Below are 18,045 nucleotides of genomic sequence, written 5' to 3' on the forward strand. Positions count from 1 at the left end.
TTTCATTTAGATTGGCTAGTTTGGATTGTTTCACTTTTATTCTGGCTTTCAGAATGTTACAAAAATCTGACTAGCTGTGCCATGTAGTATAGTAAACTTTATCTATCTGTATCTCTGGGGCCTGTTCCATCCTGGTACTCCCTCAGGGAGATGGCCATACTAAGAGTCTCCATGAGTAATGAACTCCAGTGCCATTCCTTAGCCTTTGGTGCCTCACCCTTAACTGGTCAGTGGCAGAGGGCAACTCTTGCAGTGTTTGCATTGGCCTCTACCTTCTGACTACTAATACATTCAGTCACCTTTGCTTGGACACATTATAAAACACACAATCTTCTGCTACTCGTCTTCATACTCAGCAGTTGACACAGTATCATGCACAAACAGGCTTGTTACTAGCCTCCATACCTCTGTTATCTGAAGTGCTTCATAGATGTGCCATTTCAGATTACAAACTTTTTCGTTTATATAGTAGATTACTAAGAATCTGTAATACTTTAAATTGTTTTTAAGTACTTTACAAAGAAGAAGAGTGGGAGGTGGGCTGTTTAGAAAGGGTAGTGAGTGGTGGGATGAAGAAGTAAGAGTATTAGTGAAAGAGAAGAGAGAGGCATTTGGACGATTTTTGCAGGGAAAAAATGCAATTGAGTGGGAGAAGTATAAAAGAAAGAGACAGGAGGTCAAGAGAAAGGTGCAAGAGGTGAAAAAAAGGGCAAATGAGAGTTGGGGTGAGAGACTATCAGTAAATTTTAGGGAGAATAAAAAGATGTTCTGGAAGGAGGTAAATAGGGTGCGTAAGACAAGGGAGCAAATGGGAACTTCAGTGAAGGGCGTAAATGGGGAGGTGAAAACAAGTAGTGGTGAGGTGAGAAGGAGATGGAATGAGTATTTTGAAGGTTTGTTGAATGTGTCTGATGACAGAGTGGCAGATATAGGGTGTTTGGGTCGAGGTGGTGTGCAAAGTGAGAGGGTTAGGGAAAATGATTTGGTAAACAGAGAAGAGGTAGTAAAAGCTTTGCGGAAGATGAAAGCCGGCAAGGCAGCAGGTTTGGATGGTATTGCAGTGGAATTTATTAAAAAAGGGGGTGACTGTATTGTTGACTGGTTGGTAAGGTTATTTAATGTATGTATGACTCATGGTGAGGTGCCTGAGGATTGGCGGAATGCGTGCATAGTGCCATTGTACAAAGGCAAAGGGGAAAAGAGTGAGTGCTCAAATTACAGAGGTATAAGTTTGTTGAGTATTCCTGGTAAATTATATGGGAGGGTATTGATTGAGAGAGTGAAGGCATGTACAGAGCATCAGATTGGGGAAGAGCAGTGTGGTTTCAGAAGTGGTAGAGGATGTGTGGATCAGGTGTTTGCTTTGAAGAATGTATGTGAGAAATACTTAGAAAAGCAAATGGATTTGTATGTAGCATTTATGGATCTGGAGAAGGCATATGATAGAGTTGATAGAGATGCTCTGTGGAAGGTGTTAAGAATATATGGTGTGGGAGGAAAGTTGTTAGAAGCAGTGAAAAGTTTTTATCGAGGATGTAAGGCATGTGTACGTGTAGGAAGAGAGGAAAGTGATTGGTTCTCAGTGAATGTAGGTTTGCGGCAGGGGTGTGTGATGTCTCCATGGTTGTTTAATTTGTTTATGGATGGGGTTGTTAGGGAGGTAAATGCAAGAGTCTTGGAAAGAGGGGCAAGTATGAAGTCTGTTGGGGATGAGAGAGCTTGGGAAGTGAGTCAGTTGTTGTACGCTGATGATACAGCGCTGGTGGCGGATTCATGTGAGAAACTGCAGAAGCTGGTGACGGAGTTTGGTAAAGTGTGGTGTGAGGTGGTTTGATCGAGTAAGTAACGTAAGGGTAAGAGAGATGTGTGGAAATAAAAAGAGCGTGGTTGAGAGAGCAGAAGAGGGTGTTTTGAAATGGTTTGGGCACATGGAGAGAATGAGTGAGGAAAGATTGACCAAGAGGATATATGTGTCGGAGGTGGAGGGAACGAGGAGAAGAGGGAGACCAAATTGGAGGTGGAAAGATGGAGTGAAAAGGATTTTGTGTGATCGGGGCCTGAACATGCAGGAGGGTGAAAGGAGGGCAAGGAATAGAGTGAATTGGAGCGATGTGGTATACCGGGGTTGACGTGCTGTCAGTGGATTGAATCAAGGCATGTGAAGCGTCCGGGGTAAACCATGGAAAGCTGTGTAGGTATGTATATTTCCGTGTGTGGACGTGTGTATGTACATGTGTATGGGGGGGGTTGGGCCATTTCTTTCGTCTGTTTCCTTGCGCTACCTCGCAAACGCGGGAGACAGCGACAAAGTATAAAAAAAAAAAAAAAAAAAAAAAAAAAAAAAAGAAATATTGATAAATGTAAGCAAGTAAGCTGCCGCCTTGAGCATACCCTTATCGAGCCTCTTGCTCAACTCTGTCCTCAAGGCTTAAAACAGTTTTCTTGCACTTCATGAAAAACATAGAGGACTTTGAGTACCTGTCCATCAGTTACTGTTGATGCTTGAAATAGGCTGTTGTCCACTATAGTAATCTAGAATGCACAGAATACACATATGTGCAAGACCAGCACCCTACACCATGCCTGAAAGCATGCAAAAGATGGTAAACAATCAGTGGTGAGTACACTGTTTTGGCATGGTGTGCTTATGATGTGAAATATTTTTATTATCTTTTTAAATTTTCTCATTTTTTTCAGATTATTGGGGATTGCTGACCAAAATTGAAAAACATATGCTGTTTTGGATTTTGGATGTCTTGAATTATGGATAGCATAGGTTTTATTGTATATGGTATTCTTACTTGTTTCGGAATTTGAGTGTCGTTCACTGGTATTTCTGAATAGATCAAAGATCCCTGAAGAAGCTCAAGTGTGTCATTACAGGTTTCGATGACATTTAGATTTGTCAACTGCCTTTGTTTTCACCACAGTAAGAAAACTATATTTATGTAGCTTCATCATTTCTTAATAAAATTTTTTCTTACAGCCCCCAATGGGACCAATGGGTCCAATGGGGCCCATGGGACCACCAGGACCATGGGGACCAATGGGACCACCTGGACCCGGTGGCCCACCTAACCAACAACCCAACCAGAATGTAAGTTAAGTTCTTTCAAGTTATTATGATTTTTGTTTAATGTTTATTGGTGGAGGAAGGTAGATTATAGATGTAGCAATCTTGAATTATGGGAAGTGGATTGTTGACATCACCTATTTTGATGTGGAAAACTGTATAGTAGACAGTACTTTCGTCATACAGCATTTGGTAGGAGTTTTTGCTCCTTTCCAAAGTACCCTAGAATACTTCAAGTGTTTAGTTTTTTTTTTCATGATTATTGCTTGATTATATGGAAATTTCATGCACAGTAAGCTTTTCATACTTAGGTTTATTTTAAGCAACCTTTGATAAATGAAGGTCGGAATGGTAAAAGGAAAAAATAGTAGATATGATTTCTGTGTACTGATGATGTGTAGCATTTCAGAATTAAAACTATATTAAAACAGCTTTTGTTTCTTTCTTATACATAAGTATACATATGTGAGTAGGAGAGGGGGGCTATTGGATCATGTGTTAATTGATAGGCATCTAAAAGAGAGACTTTTGGATGTTAATGTGCTGAAAGGGGCAGCGGAGGGATGTTTGATCATTATCTTGTGGAGGCGAAGGTGAAGATTTGTAAATGGTTTCAGAAAAGAGAGAATGTTGGGGACAAGAGAGTGGTGAGAGTAAGTGAGCTTGAAAAGGAGACTTGTGTGAGGAAGTACCAGGAGAGATTGAGTGCAGAATGGATAAAGATGAGAGCAAATGACGTAAGGTGAGTGGTGAGGAATGGGATGTAATTAGGAAAGCAGTGAAGGCTTGTGCAAAAGATGAATGTGGCATGAGAAAGGTGGGAGGTGGGCAGATTAGAAAGGGTAGTGAGTGGTGGGATGAAGAGGTAAGATTGTTAGTGAAAGAGAAGAGAGAGGAGTTTTTACGATTTTTGCAGGGAAGTAGTGCAGATGACTGGGAGATGTACCAGAATGTACCAGTGAATTTTATTTGAAGTTAGATTGCTTGCTGTTGACATGAAGTTGCAATTTAAAGATATTTTCTCTCTTTACACATTGTTTTAAGCACTTCTCTCAGAATGCCAACTCTTCTTTCAGCAGCAAAACCCATTGGGGGGGCTGGACCTCAGTGGTGAGATCTGGGTAGAAACCAAGACTGGTGAAGGAAAATCATATTATTACAATGCACGCACTAGAGAAACTACATGGACCAAGCCAGATGGCGATGGTGTAAAAATACTGACACAACAGGAGGTATGTTGTACTTGTCATAGTTCAGTTTATGCCCTAGGCCTTGAATGTGAAACTTAAAGTATTGCCCTGTATGTATATATAACCCCATTTTCTGCAACATTTAATGTATGTATAGCCAGTCACTGTTTGGTTGTATTTTGAAGATTACTGTATGATACTATCCTGATTCCCATTGTATATTGATTTTAGAACTGGCCTTAGTTTAGTTTTAAAACATCTGGTAATTAGCTGGGCATCTGTTACAGTTAGGCACTTTTTTTTCCCCTGACATGTTCATTATTTCCAGATTTAGTGAGGTTGTGCTTGGAAGAAAGAAATTGCCTCATTCTCTTACAGTAACTCCAGAGCTGTTACTATTATGCATAGAGACCAGAGCTTCCTTTCCATAACCATGTCCCAAAGAACTTTCCATGGTTTGTCCCCGCTACTTCATATGCCCTGGTTCAACCCATTGACAGCACATTGACCTTTGTATACCATGTTACTCTTAATTCTACTGTGGTCCCTTCACTCTTCACACTCTCTTGAATGATTAGGCCCTGAACCTTAAAAGTATCTTTCCCTCCATCCTCTGACATTCATTTGTCATTACCTATTTTTACTGCACAGAAAGAGAGTTTTATACCTATGGGGCCCCATCTCTTAAACATATTTTATGCTCATGCGGCCCCCATCTCTTAAAAATGTTCTGCACTTGAACAACTTCTTAAATTTGGTTTCTTAAAAAATTCATATATGCTGTCTACATTAATTGCATTCTTGGTCATCTTACTCCTTTCATTTACTTCATTTATACTCTGAAAGTACTTCTCTACATATGTTTTAACAAGTTTTTTTGCTTAATTTCAAGTTATGTCTTTACATATGTTTTAACAAGTTTCCTACATGATTTCAAGTTGCTCTATCCCAACATCACTTGAAGAACTGTCCGTATCATTCTCTTGAAAATTTAAAGGTTGTGATCAGGGCACCCCTCATGTTTTTCTCTTCCAAGAATCCTGAAGCATTTCATCTGCTAAATGATAATCATGTTGATACCATCTTTCACGGTGTTCCATTTTCATTACTTTACCAACTTAAGAGTATATTTAGGTCCTTATCTAAGTTGATTCAGTCATGCCTACTTTTCATTTCTTTCTTGACCTTTGGAACTTCTACAAACACATCAAGGTAAGAGTCCATACCCTGTGGAAGGTCATTTATGTAGATCAGGAACAGCAATGTTCTTAAAACAGAACTGTGTGGCACTCCGCTTGTCACCGCTCATTTAGGGAAGACTCTTCTGAAGTGCATCCTTTTTTCCCTTCCACTGAGATGATCATAGATGTTTCCTTTGAGGTTTTCCCTTTGTCCCTGCTTGTTGACCCAGCATCTTGATTAGTCATCCATGCTATATAGTTTCAAATGCCTTCTGGCTGTCCTCATGCAAGCAGTCCATCCCTTCTTTTTGTTGAAGAGATGGCAACATACTGATAGTGGAGGATTTCAATTATAAAATGATAGGCTGGGAGACTTTGGATCCTCATGGTAACATTGAGTCAGAAAGACATTGTATTGATAACTGGGGATTTCAGATATAAAGAGATACACTGGGGTGTTTTGGGCTCTCATGATAGACATTTTTTAGAATGTACACCGGAAACTTTCCTATATCAACATGTCATTGAGCATACTAGGGTGGTAGGGACTGAGAAGCCGTCATGCTGGATTTATTCTCAATATGTAGCACTGATATTGAGAATTTTGTATATGATACACCAATTTGAAAAAGCAGTCCAGTAATGCTTTAGCTTGACTGTGTGGTAGATGTTGATATTAAAAGATCACAGGTGAGACAAAACATAAAGAGGAGATATAATTGAGGAAACTACACAAACCTCAACATCTGTGGTAACATTGATTGGCAGTTGGAGTTCAGTAGCCAGCAAAAGAACTTTGAGTTGAGAGGTTTACAGTGAAAAAATTTATAGGTTTGTTGAACATGACTCCCTAAAGCCATGCATTTTCTTGCTTAGGTAATTTCACTTTAGTAGAAAATCATTCATTTCCTTTTTTCCTGAACCTTACAGACCATACTAGTCTGAGACAGGTCTGTAATTTGATGCCTGTTCCCTGTCTGCTTTCTTGTAAATCTGTATGATAGCATCCTTTTTCATACTCTTTGCATTCTTCCCCTTTCCAGTGTCATCTGGAATTGTATTTCAGGAGGTATATCCCTGGGGATAGGGGAGTAAGAATACTTCCCACACATTCCTCACGTGTCGTAAAAGGCAACTAAAGGGGATGGGAGCGGGGGGCTGGAAACCCTCCCCTCCTTGTATTTTAACTTTCTAAAAGGGGAAACATAAGAAGGAGTCATGCGGGGAGTGCTCATCCTCCGCAAAGGCTCAGATTGGGGTGTTTAAATGTGTATAGATGTAACCAAGATGAGAAAAAAGAGAGATCGGTAGTATGTTTGAGGAAAGGAACCTGGATGTTTTGGCTCTGATTGAAATGAAGCTCAAGGGTAAAGGGGAAGAGTGGTTTGGGAATGTCTTGGGAGTAAAGTCAGGGGTTAGTGAGAGGACAAGAGCAAGGGAAGGAGTAGCACTACTCCTGAAACAGGAATGGTGGGAGTATGTGATAGAGTGTAAGAAAGTAAACTCTAGATTGATATGGGTAAAACTGAAAGTGGATGGAGAGAGATGGGTGATTGTTGGTGCATTTGCACCTGGGCATGAGAAGAAAGATCATGAGAGGCAAGTGTTTTGGGAGCAGCTGAGTGAGTGTGTTAGTAGTTTTGATGCACGAGACCGGGTTATAGTGATGGGTGATTTGAATGCAAAGGTGAGTAATGTGGCAGTTGAGGGAATAATTGGTGTACATGGGGTGTTCAGTGTTTGTAAATGGAAATGTTGAAGAGCTTGTAGATTTATGTGCTGAAAAGGGACTGGTGATAGGGAATACCTGGTTTAAAAAGAGAGAGATACATAAGTATACGTATGTAAGTAAGAGAGATGGCCAGAGAGCGTTATCAGATTACGTGTTAATTGATAGGCGCGCGAAAGAGAGACTTTTGAATGTTAATGTGCTGAGAGGTGCAACTGGAGGGATGTCTGATCATTATCTTGTGGAGGCGAACGTGAGGATTTGTAGAGGTTTTCAGAAAAGAAGAGAGAATGTTGGGGTGAAGAGAGTGGTGAGAGTACGTGAGCTTGGGAAGGAGACTTGTGTGAGGAAGTACCAGGAGAGACTGAGTACAGAATGGAAAAAGGCGAGAACAAAGGAGGTAAGGGGAGTGGAGGAGGAATGGGATGTATTTAGAGAAGCAGTTATGGCTTGCACAAAAGATGCTTGTGGCATGGGAGGTGGGTTGATTTGAAAGGGTAGTGAGTGATGGAATGAAGAAGTAAGATTATTAGTGAAAGAGAAATAATGCAAATGAGTGGGAGATGTATAAAAGAAAGAGGCAGGAGGTCAAGAGAAAGGTGCAAGAGGTGAAAAATAGGGCAAATGAGAGTTGGGGTGAGAGAGTATCATTAAATTTTAGGGAGAATAGAAAGATGTTTTGGAAGGAGGTAAATAAAGTGCATAAGACACGGGAATCAATGGGAACTTCAGTGAAGGGGGTTAATGGGGAGGTGATAACAAGTAGCGGTGATGTGAGAAGGAGATGGAGTGGGTATTTTGAAGGTTTGTTGAATATGTTTGATGATAGAGTGGCAGATATAGGGTGTTTTGGTCGAGGTGGTGTGCAAAGTAAAAGGGTTAGGGAGGATGATTTGGTAAACAGAGAAGAGGTAGTAAAAGCTTTGCGGAAGATGCAAGCTGGCAAGGCGGCGGGTTTGGATGGTATTGCAGTGGAATTTTTAAAAAAGGGGGTGACTGTATTGTTGACTGGTTGGTAAGGTTATTTAATGTATGTATGACTCATGTAGGAAGAGAGGAAAGTGATTGGTTCTCAGTGAATGTAGGTTTGCGGAAGTGGTGTGTGATGTCTCCATGGTTGTTTAATTTGTTTATGGATGGGGTTGTTAGGGAGGTGAATGCAAGAGTTTTGGAAAGAGGGGCAAGTATGAAGTCTGTTGGGGATGAGAGAGCTTGGGAAGTGAGTCAGTTGTTGTTCGCTGATGATACAGCGCTGGTGGCTGATTCATGTGAGAAACTGCAGAAGCTGGTGACTGAGTTTGGTAAAGTGTGTGAAAGAAGAAAGTTAAGAGTAAATGTGAATAAGAGCAAGGTTATTAGGTACAGTAGGGTTGAGGGTCAAGTCAATTGGGAGGTGAGTTTGAATGGAGAAAGGCTGGAGGAAGTGAAGTGTTTTAGATATGTGGGAGTGGATCTGGCAGTGGATGGAACCATGGAAGCGGAAGTGGATCATAGGGTGGGGGAGGGGGCGAAAATTCTGGGAGCCTTGAAGAGTGTGTGGAAGTTGAGAACATTATCTCGGAAAGCAAAATTGGGTATGTTTGAAGGAATAGTGGTTCCAACAATGTTGTATGGTTGCGAGGCGTGGGCTATGGATAGAGTTGTGCGCAGGAGAATGGATGTGCTGGAAATGAGATGTTTGAGGACAATGTATGGTGTGAGGTGGTTTGATCGAGTAAGTAACGTAAGGGTAAGAGAGATGTGTGGAAATAAAAAGAGCGTGGTTGAGAGAGCAGAAGAGGGTGTTTTGAAATGGTTCGGGCACATGGAGAGAATGAGTGAGGAAAGATTGACCAAGAGAATATATGTGTCAGAGGTGGAGGGAACGAGGAGAAGAGGGAGACCAAATTGGAGGTGGAAAGATGGAGTGAAAAAGATTTTGTGTGATCGGGGCCTGAACATGCAGGAGGGTGAAAGGAGGGCAAAGAATAGAGTGAATTGGATCGATGTGGTATACCTGGGTTGACGTGCTGTCAGTGGATTGAATCAAGGCATGTGAAGCGTCTGGGGTAAACCATGGAAAGCTGTGTAGGTATGTATATTTGCGTGTGTGGACGTATGTATATACGTATGTATGGGGGTGGGTTGGGCCATTTCTTTCGTCTGTTTCCTTGCGCTACCTCGCAAACGCGGGAGACAGCGACAAAGCAAAAAAAAAAAAAAAATGACTCATGGTGAGGTGCCTGAGAATTGGCGGAATGCTTGCATAGTGCCATTGTTCAAAGGCAAAGGGGATAAAAGTGAGTGCTCAAATTACAGAGGTATAAGTTTGTTGAGTATTCCTGGTAAATTATGTGGGAGGGAATTGATTGAGAGGGTGAAGGCATGTACAGAGCATCAGCTTGGGGAAGAGCAGTGTGGTTTGAGAAGTGGTAGAGGATGTGTGGATCAGGTGTTTGCTTTGAAGACTGTATGTGAGAAATACTTAGAGAAGCAAATGGATTTGTATGTAGCATATATGGATCTGGAGAAGGCATATGATAGAGTTGATAGAGATGCTCTGTGGAAGGTATTAAGAATATATGGTGTAGGAGGCAAGTTGTTAGAAGCAGTGAAAAGTTTTTATCGAAGATGTAAGGCATGTGTACGTGTAGGAAGAGAGGAAAGTGATTGGTTTTCAGTGAATGTAGGTTTGCGGAAGGGGTGTGTGATGTCTCCATGGTTGTTTAATTTGTTTATGGATGGGGTTGTTAGGGAGGTGAATGCAAGAGTTTTGGAAAGAGGGGCAAGTATGCAGTCTGTTGTGGATGAGAGAGCTTGGGAAGTGAGTCAATTGTTGTTCGCTGATGATACAGTGCTGGTGGCTGATTCGTGTGAGAAGCTGCAGAAGCTGGTGACTGAGTTTGGTAAAGTGTGTGAAAGAAGAAAGCGGAGAGTAAATGTGAATAAGAGCAAGGTTATTAGTATTAGGTACAATAGGGTTGAGGGACAAGTCAATTGGGAGGTAAGTTTTGAATGGAGAAAAACTGTAGGAAGTGAAGTGTTTTAAATATGTGGGAGTGGATTTGGCAGTGGATGGAAAAAAGGAAGTGGAAGTGAATCATAGGGTGGGGGAGGGGGCGAAAGTTCTGGGAGCCTTGAAGAATGTGTGGAAGTCGAGAACATTATCTCGGAAAGCAAAAATGGGTATGTTTGAAGGAATAGTGGTTCCAACAATGTTATATTGTTACGAGGCGTAGGCTATAGATAGAGTTGTGCGGAGGAGGGTGGATGTGCTGGAAATGAGATATTTGAGGACTATATGTGGTGTGAGGTGGTTTGATCGAGTGAGTAACGTAAGGGTAAGAGAGATGTGTGGTAATAAAGAGTGTGGTTGAGAGAGCAGAAGAGGGTGTTTTGAAATGGTTTGGTCACATGGAGAGAATGAGTGAGGAAAGATTGACCAAGAGGATATGTTTCAGAGGTGGAGGGAACAAGGAGAAGTGGGAGACCAAATTGGAGGTGGAAAGATGGAGTGAAAAAGATTTTGAGTGATCATGGCCTGAACATGCAGGAGGGTGAAAGGCGTGAAAGGAATAGAGTGAATTGGAATGATGTGGTATACCTGGGTCGATGTGGTGTCAATGGATTGAACCAGGTCATGTGAAGCGTCTGGGGTAAACCATGGAAAGTTGTGTGGTGCCTAGATGTGGAAAGGGAGCTGTGGTTTCTGTGCATTATTACATGACAGCTAGAGACTGAGTGTGAACGAATGTGGCCTTTGTTGTCTTTTCCTAGCACTGCCTTGCGTACATGAGGGGGGAGGGGGTTGTTATTTCATGTTTGGCAAATCCATCTGTATCTGAGTATTGTCACACATTCTTTAAAGTAAACACCTCATCCATGCATCCTTTACCCCTTCTGAAACCACACTTTCTTCCCAATATGATGCTCAGGTCATGCTCACACCCTTTCAGTCATTACTCTGTCATACAACTCATCAGGTAGCCTCAGCACATTTATAGTTATGTAATTTGAACGCTCACCTGTATCTTCCTTGCCTATATAAAATCTTTTTCAGTCTGTAGATTCTATTTCTTTACCATTAACAACAAATCTATCACTATTTTTGTAGATTACTTTGTCTGATGACAATACCATTACCTAACACTCCAGGCAAGGCTGCTCCATCATCTTGCCTCATTTGGTTTGTCCTATTTTTTTTCCTTTTGTCTGTATCTTTTTGTTTTTCCCCTCTCTTCCACTGATGTATCACATTTGATGACATCATATTGGATTCCACACTTTCTTTTTAGTTTTCTAGCTTGTCTCCTGGCTAGATGACTCAGAATGAAGCACATCTATAACTGATCTTCCCCATATATCTTGATTATCCCCTAATTTTTCTCCTTTTATCTCAGGAATTACATTGGGGAATTTCATAGCCTCATAATCTTTTAATGAGCATTCCTTCTTTCTCTCCCATTTTTTTCTTTATTTGATGTATCATCTTCCAAGCCAGACACAGTCTGTGACTTAGATCTTTCAACCTCCTCCTTTACTACCCTTTTTAATTTTGATACCACCTTTGAGCTAGATCATTCACTGTATTGTTGAATTGGCAACGTATGCCTTTTACTTTTCTGTAAAATCACCCTTTTAGCAAACAAACTCTGATCCTGAATGCTCTGCACTTTTCTAACCTTTCATCTACCAGGCACTTCCATGGTTACCTAATCTCTCATTCTTTTCATAATTGCTGTTTCCCACATAAGCCAGGTATGCAAAAAATACATGAAGAAAGGCCACAGTGGCTCAGATCTGTTACCTTGCTGTGATGTCCAGTGCACATTTTCACTTAATTTCCAGTGTACCTTTGTTTGTGTGTCCCTACGACAGTCCCAATGCATCAGTCATTTTTTGTTCAGTATTATTGTTTTTTTCTATCCCTACATCTCTTAAAAATCTTTTGACACTGCATCATCAGTTTGTTTTAAAAACAAGATTGTGAGCAGGTCACCCTCACTTTTCTGTCTTTTGTGTGTCTGTTTATGTCTCTAATGGCTGTTCTCTCCAGGAACTCCTGTCAAGGGGGTGGCCATGTCAAAAGTCTTCACTTCCATGGTGGCCAAATACAAGGCCTCTAGCCTTTCCCTGTTACTCGGCTCTTATTTCTGGTACCATTATTCTTGCTTTCTTCAGGACCTTCTCTGTTAGCTCTGTGCATCTTTAGGTGTGGTGACCAAATGTTCTATGCCTTTGAACTTTGTGTATTTGTATGCATATACGTTTTTCTTTCTTTTTTTGAGATTTTGATGTGTTTGTGTGTATTATTTTATTTTATTTATTATACTTCATCGCTATATCCTACATTAGGAAGGTAGTGTTGGGAAACAGATGAAAGAATGGCTCAACACATGCACATGTATATACTTCATTTTTCATTGTAATTATTTTATTGTGATAGTGAAATTTCATCACTACTTTAGTCATTTACTATTACTAATTGAAATTTGATTGTTTTTGATGCAAATAAGGAAGAATTGTAAGCACATCATGCTTGAATTTACAACAGAATTATTCATTTTATCAGGTGGAAGCTATGGCTCAGGCAGCAGGTGTGACACCTCCAAGTCAAGGTGGTAGTAATAGTGGACCTCCAAATGCTGTTACTGGAGGTAGTGGAGGCAATAATAGTGGTGGTGGTGGAAACAATCAGGGTCCAGGAGGTAATAGCAGTAATGGACCTTCAAACCAAGAAAATGGGAACAAGGATGGTGTTGATGATGATGATGGACCTAGTGGCTGGCAGGGACCACAGGGGCAGTGGGGACCGCCAGGTGTGGGTATGGGCCCACCACCAGGTGGACCACCCTTTGGTATGCCTCCTGGGGGACCATTTCCTGGGGGACCAGGTGGGCCTCCTCCTTATGGTGTACCTCCAGGACCACCAGGTATGTTAGTGGATTATCAAGTTGGATTACTCTTTACTGCATGAAAAATATTGATAAGGAAGGCATGGAAAAGTTTTATCTGCTCTTGACTGTGGTCAAATTATGCATGCTTGACATTCCTATCCAGTCCAGAGCAGCTGGTATATAGTGGCATGGATAGCCCTACTATATCAGGAAAGTATGTGACCCTCAGACAACCTTCATTTATGGGGTTACCAGTCATGGCTTTTAAAACATCCATCCATCAACTTTATCACAGTTGGATTTCAAAGGGAGCACAACAGTTGGTATTGAATAGGGATGTGTCTGACTAGTTTAGTATGACAGGTAAGGGATGTGTACAAATAAGGCTGTTTTTTTTTTTTTTTTTTTTTTTTTTTTATGTTGTCTTAATGAGACAGAAGCAGTTTTTTCCATACTTGTTCACTGTTTCCTGTTTAGTGAGGTAGTACCAAGAACAGATGAAGAATGGTTCCCTTTTCTCACAACCACTTTATCTGTCATGTATGATGCACTGAAACCAGAGCCCCCCGTTCACAGCCAAGCCCCACCAACATATCTGGTTTCCCTTGACCACTTCATATACCTTGGTTCAGCCCTTTGACAGCATGTCGCCCTGTATGCCTCAATTGTCTGATTTGCTGTATCTAATAGGTGCCTCACACCCTCCTGCATGTTCAGGCCCTGGACCCTCAAGCATCTTTCACTTTAATCTATCATCTCCAGTTCGGTCTCCTCCTCCTCGTTTCGTCTACTTCTGATGTGTATATCCTCTTAGTCCAATTCTCACTCATTCTTTAGAAATGTGCAAACAATTTTGACATGCCCTCCATCTCTCTGAACCAGACACTTCTTATTAGCAAACCTCTGTTACCCTATCATTCCTTACTTAATCAACTCTCCTCACACCACAAATTGTCCTCAAGCATTTCATTTCCAACACATCTACCTTTCTCCATACCTCTTTATCAGTGGCCCACACCTTGCAGCTGTACAACATAATCAGGACTACTTTACCATCAAACATAACCACCTTTTCCATACAGACTGTGACCTCTGTTTCTGCACACTTCTCATTGCATCAAGGACTTATCCCTCTCATCCACTTATTCCTTACTTCAACTACCATGATTCCCTTCACTGCCCTGTCCACTCTCAGTTTTTCTTTATTCACACACACTTGAAGCACCCTGTCTATCTTCCACTGCCCACTTTCAGTATCGGAAACACTCTACTTCCTCCAGTTTTCCCTTTTCAAACACACTCAGAGCAACCTGTCTGTCTCCCTTGCTAAACTTTACAACCTGACTTTTGTGTACATTTACTCTCATCTTTCTCCTTTAACATATACCATTAAGCTCAGACACCAGTTTCTTTGGTATCTCACCTTAGTCTGCCACCATATCATCAACAAAGAAGTGACTCACCCACAAGGCTTCTCCACCTCCAAGCAAACTGCAAACCCATTTGTCTTTCCAAGACCCTCACATTTACCTCTCCACCCCATACATAAACAGATAAAACAGCCATTGTGACATCACACACCCTTGCTGCAGATCCACCTGCACCTGAAGCCACTCATCCTCTTCACTTCCTGCTTGTGCACATACCTTACTGCATTTAGTAGCCTTTTTCCACACCATAAATCATAACACCATCCACAAAGCATCTCTATCATACCTATTGTATGCTTTTTCCAAATCCATAAATGTCACCTGCAAATTCTTTTCTAAGAGTATTTCTCACGCTGATTTTTCAAAGCAAACACCTGATCCACATATCCACTGCCATTCCTGAAGCCACATTGTTCCTTCCTTTCAATCACCAGTCTCCCATACAGCTTGCCTTGACAAGCTTTGCCTTTGTAATTTGATCATTCAATTTTATCCTCCTTACCTTTATAAAGTGGCGCTAATTGACCATTCCTCCTGTCCTCAGGCACCTCACTTTGAGCCATACATATAATGAAAATCCTAACAAAACAGTCAGCAGCTCTTTCATCCTGTCTTGAGAGAATTTCAACAGAAATCCCATCCATTTCAACCACTTTGCCACAGTTTATCTAAGGCAAGGTTTTTCCACTTCTTCTCTTACACCAAACTGTTTGCCATGACTCTCGCTTCACTCACTTTCACATCCCAGGCACTACATTTGCAACCCTGTCATCCAGGACATTGAACATCCCTTTAGAATACTCGTTGCATCTGCTATTCTCTTCTTTGTCTGTCCTTCTTCCCCATTTGATCCTCTTACTGTTACTTCCATTTGTTCTTATGCTCACTTCATACAGTAGTACTTTTTTTTCCAGTCACAGACAAAAAGTCCACATCAAGGCTGAGCCATAATTGAAATACAGAGTTTGATAAAAGGGAAAAAGATAAGAGAAAGTATTTATGAATTTCAGAGGAGGTGAAATGCCTGTCTTAAAATGTGCCAGGTCATAGTTGGGAAAATCATGAGAGGGTAGAGTTCCTAAGCCTTAAGGTGTGGGGAAAGAAATAATTATCATAGTGGCCCACCCTTGAGTTACCAATGGCCTCACGGTAATCATGTACATGGCAGCTTGCCTTGTATTGTGTGGGGGCACACAACTAGCCAGCTTTTGGGAGCAAACACTGAAGTAATACATATAGAAGAAACTGCGCCAACACTGCAGCATAGGGTAAGTGGAGAGTTTATAAGTTGGACCACTTTTGACTCAACTCTGTCAGTTAAGGATGCAGTGCTTCATTCTAGGTCAGGTTGGTCTTTTGTGTAAACTGTTCGGGAGAAATTAAATATTGACATCTAAACAGGATTCCCGGATTCTTAGAGGCAGACTTAGCTATTTCCATTTTGTGGGGTTTCTAAGATAGAGTGGATGTTATAGTAATACCAAGTATGTTCATTGAGTGAAGAGGTGGAATTACAGAACTGTTACGGGCAAGGGGAAAGTTAAGGAATTTTTTATAGTGAGATGGGTAGAAACTGGATCTTGAAGATGTTAAATTAAGGTGCAATTACAGAAATGTCAAAGGCAAGAGAAAAATTAAGGAATTTTCGATAGATGTAGAAACTGGGTCTTGAAGTCATTAGATTGTTTGCTGATATGATACTCCACCCCAGCTCTCATTTACTATCTCTTGACCTTACGATCTCCCTTGTACAACTTCACCTCCTTGCCGTAGTGCTGACTTTCTCACATGCCTGCATCCCATCCACCACATGCCACACACTTCTCTCGCACATCCAAGCACTGCTTTCTTAAATACCTCCTATCCCTTGCCCATTCCCCAAGTTACATTTGCTCACCTTTTGCTGTTCTTTACCCATTTCTTTTGATGTGTACTTTTACAAGGTGCCTGCTTTTAAAGCACTCACTTTCACTACCATCTTCCCACCCACACCATTTTGGCACATTTGACTCTAAAAGTTTATCTTTGCTTGCTTAAATGAAAAATAACGAACACCAGAAACGTGTTACTGTTGGTCATCATGTATCCTCCTTTACTGGCAGAGACCAAACTACTGAAGAAGTCTCAGCTTGCTTAACGAATAGAAATGCCAATCAAGGGAAATGTGTAAATCATTACTGGGGGAAAAATATTTGAACCAGTATTGTCACTCGTTGTGTCATAGACACATTCTAACCTATACCTTGAGATGAACAAGATGCTTTGTAGAAAAGAGGCCAGGAAAACATCAAAAATGTTTTAGTTGCAAACATTGGGACAAACAAAGACAGGAGAATTATCATTAGGGTCAATGCCTCTCTTTACCCTAGATTGAATTACAAAGGTCTGAAAACTTGCTGTTAAGCACAGCACGTACTCCTGCCCTTGAACACCCTTTTATAGCATCCATGCACCATCCAGGAAGCTAGAAATGTCTACTGGCAGGTGCAAATATTATGATTTATGTTTGTCTTCATGGGGAGAGTGCAGAATAATTTAATACTAATTGATTGACATCTTCAGTGTGGATGTTGTACTTAAGGCCTGAGAGATGCAGTGATATGTGATACATTGGATTTTTTACATTGTTGAAGAGATTGGGGAGGTGTCTCCAGAGCATAGACAAAAAGAATGTAGTTTGTTTAGACAGACAGATGGACAAATCAATTTATTTTGATAGAATTGCACGGTTGAGGATGCGAGACCCAAAGGGCACATTTTTAAAATAATCAATAAAAAAAAGAAAAGGGGTTGTTTGCCTTAACAAAGAGCAAAATGGTTTGTAATAAAGAAAATCTGTATGATTTACACAATATGTCCAACAGTTTCTTCTCTGTTGTCATATTGTCACAGACCACTAGAGTTAATGGGTCTTGTCACTTATGGGATGCTCGACCTTTTTAGACATATTCCAAATCTGAAAGATTGAAGTCGGTCACTGCCACGTGTTATTCTTGTGCTCACCTCACCTCATTGATGAGGTTGGAGGTCTCTGTGCCTATCGTCATTGAGTAGTCCCTTCACAGATTTGAAGGGCAGCTCCTCCCTCCTTTGTGACAATGTCTGTAAGGAGGACTCTCAGAGGGCTTCTTGATAACTTTTTCATACCCATGGGAGATCTTTATAGCTCTCATTTGCACCTTCTTGGTCGACTGAGACTAGTAAGCAGAGAGCCCAGCATGAAACGGTGGGGAGCAATACTCCAGGGTAGGTCGTATGTAAGTTATGTATGTTTTGATGAGGTATATTTCTTCAGCATTTGTAGTATGCAGAGAAGTCAGGATGCCTGCGATGTTACTTGTGTTCAGCCCATGTTAAGTCAGAGTTTATAGTGACTCGTAACAGTTTGCAACTGTTTACCTTTGGGATACTGGTGTCCCCTATGGTTACACTTGGTAAAACTAGTGGCGAGAGATGGGTGATTATTGGTGCTTATGCACCTGGTTATGATAAGAAAGATAATGAGAGGCAAGTGTTTTGAAAGCAGCTGAGTGAGTGTCAGCAGTTTTGGTGCAAGAGAATAGGTA

The 18,045-nt window shown here is 41.1% G+C and overlaps 1 protein-coding gene across 1 annotated transcript in view; it reads left to right on the forward strand.

Annotated features, from left to right (window-relative positions):
- LOC139764806 (uncharacterized) overlaps positions 1 to 18,045 on the forward strand; it is a gene marked incomplete at its 3' end in the record, with an annotated part of 202,539 nt that overhangs the window by 20,654 nt on the left and 163,840 nt on the right. Inside the window, exons 3-5 of the mRNA XM_071691740.1 lie at positions 2,987 to 3,097; positions 4,150 to 4,305; positions 12,725 to 13,085. Of these exons, the coding sequence (XP_071547841.1) occupies positions 2,987 to 3,097; positions 4,150 to 4,305; positions 12,725 to 13,085 (628 nt within the window). The remainder of the gene's footprint in view (positions 1 to 2,986; positions 3,098 to 4,149; positions 4,306 to 12,724; positions 13,086 to 18,045) is intronic.

This window comes from Panulirus ornatus, chromosome 4, assembly GCF_036320965.1.
Source record: "Panulirus ornatus isolate Po-2019 chromosome 4, ASM3632096v1, whole genome shotgun sequence".
Taxonomy (NCBI): Eukaryota; Metazoa; Arthropoda; class Malacostraca; order Decapoda; family Palinuridae; genus Panulirus; species Panulirus ornatus.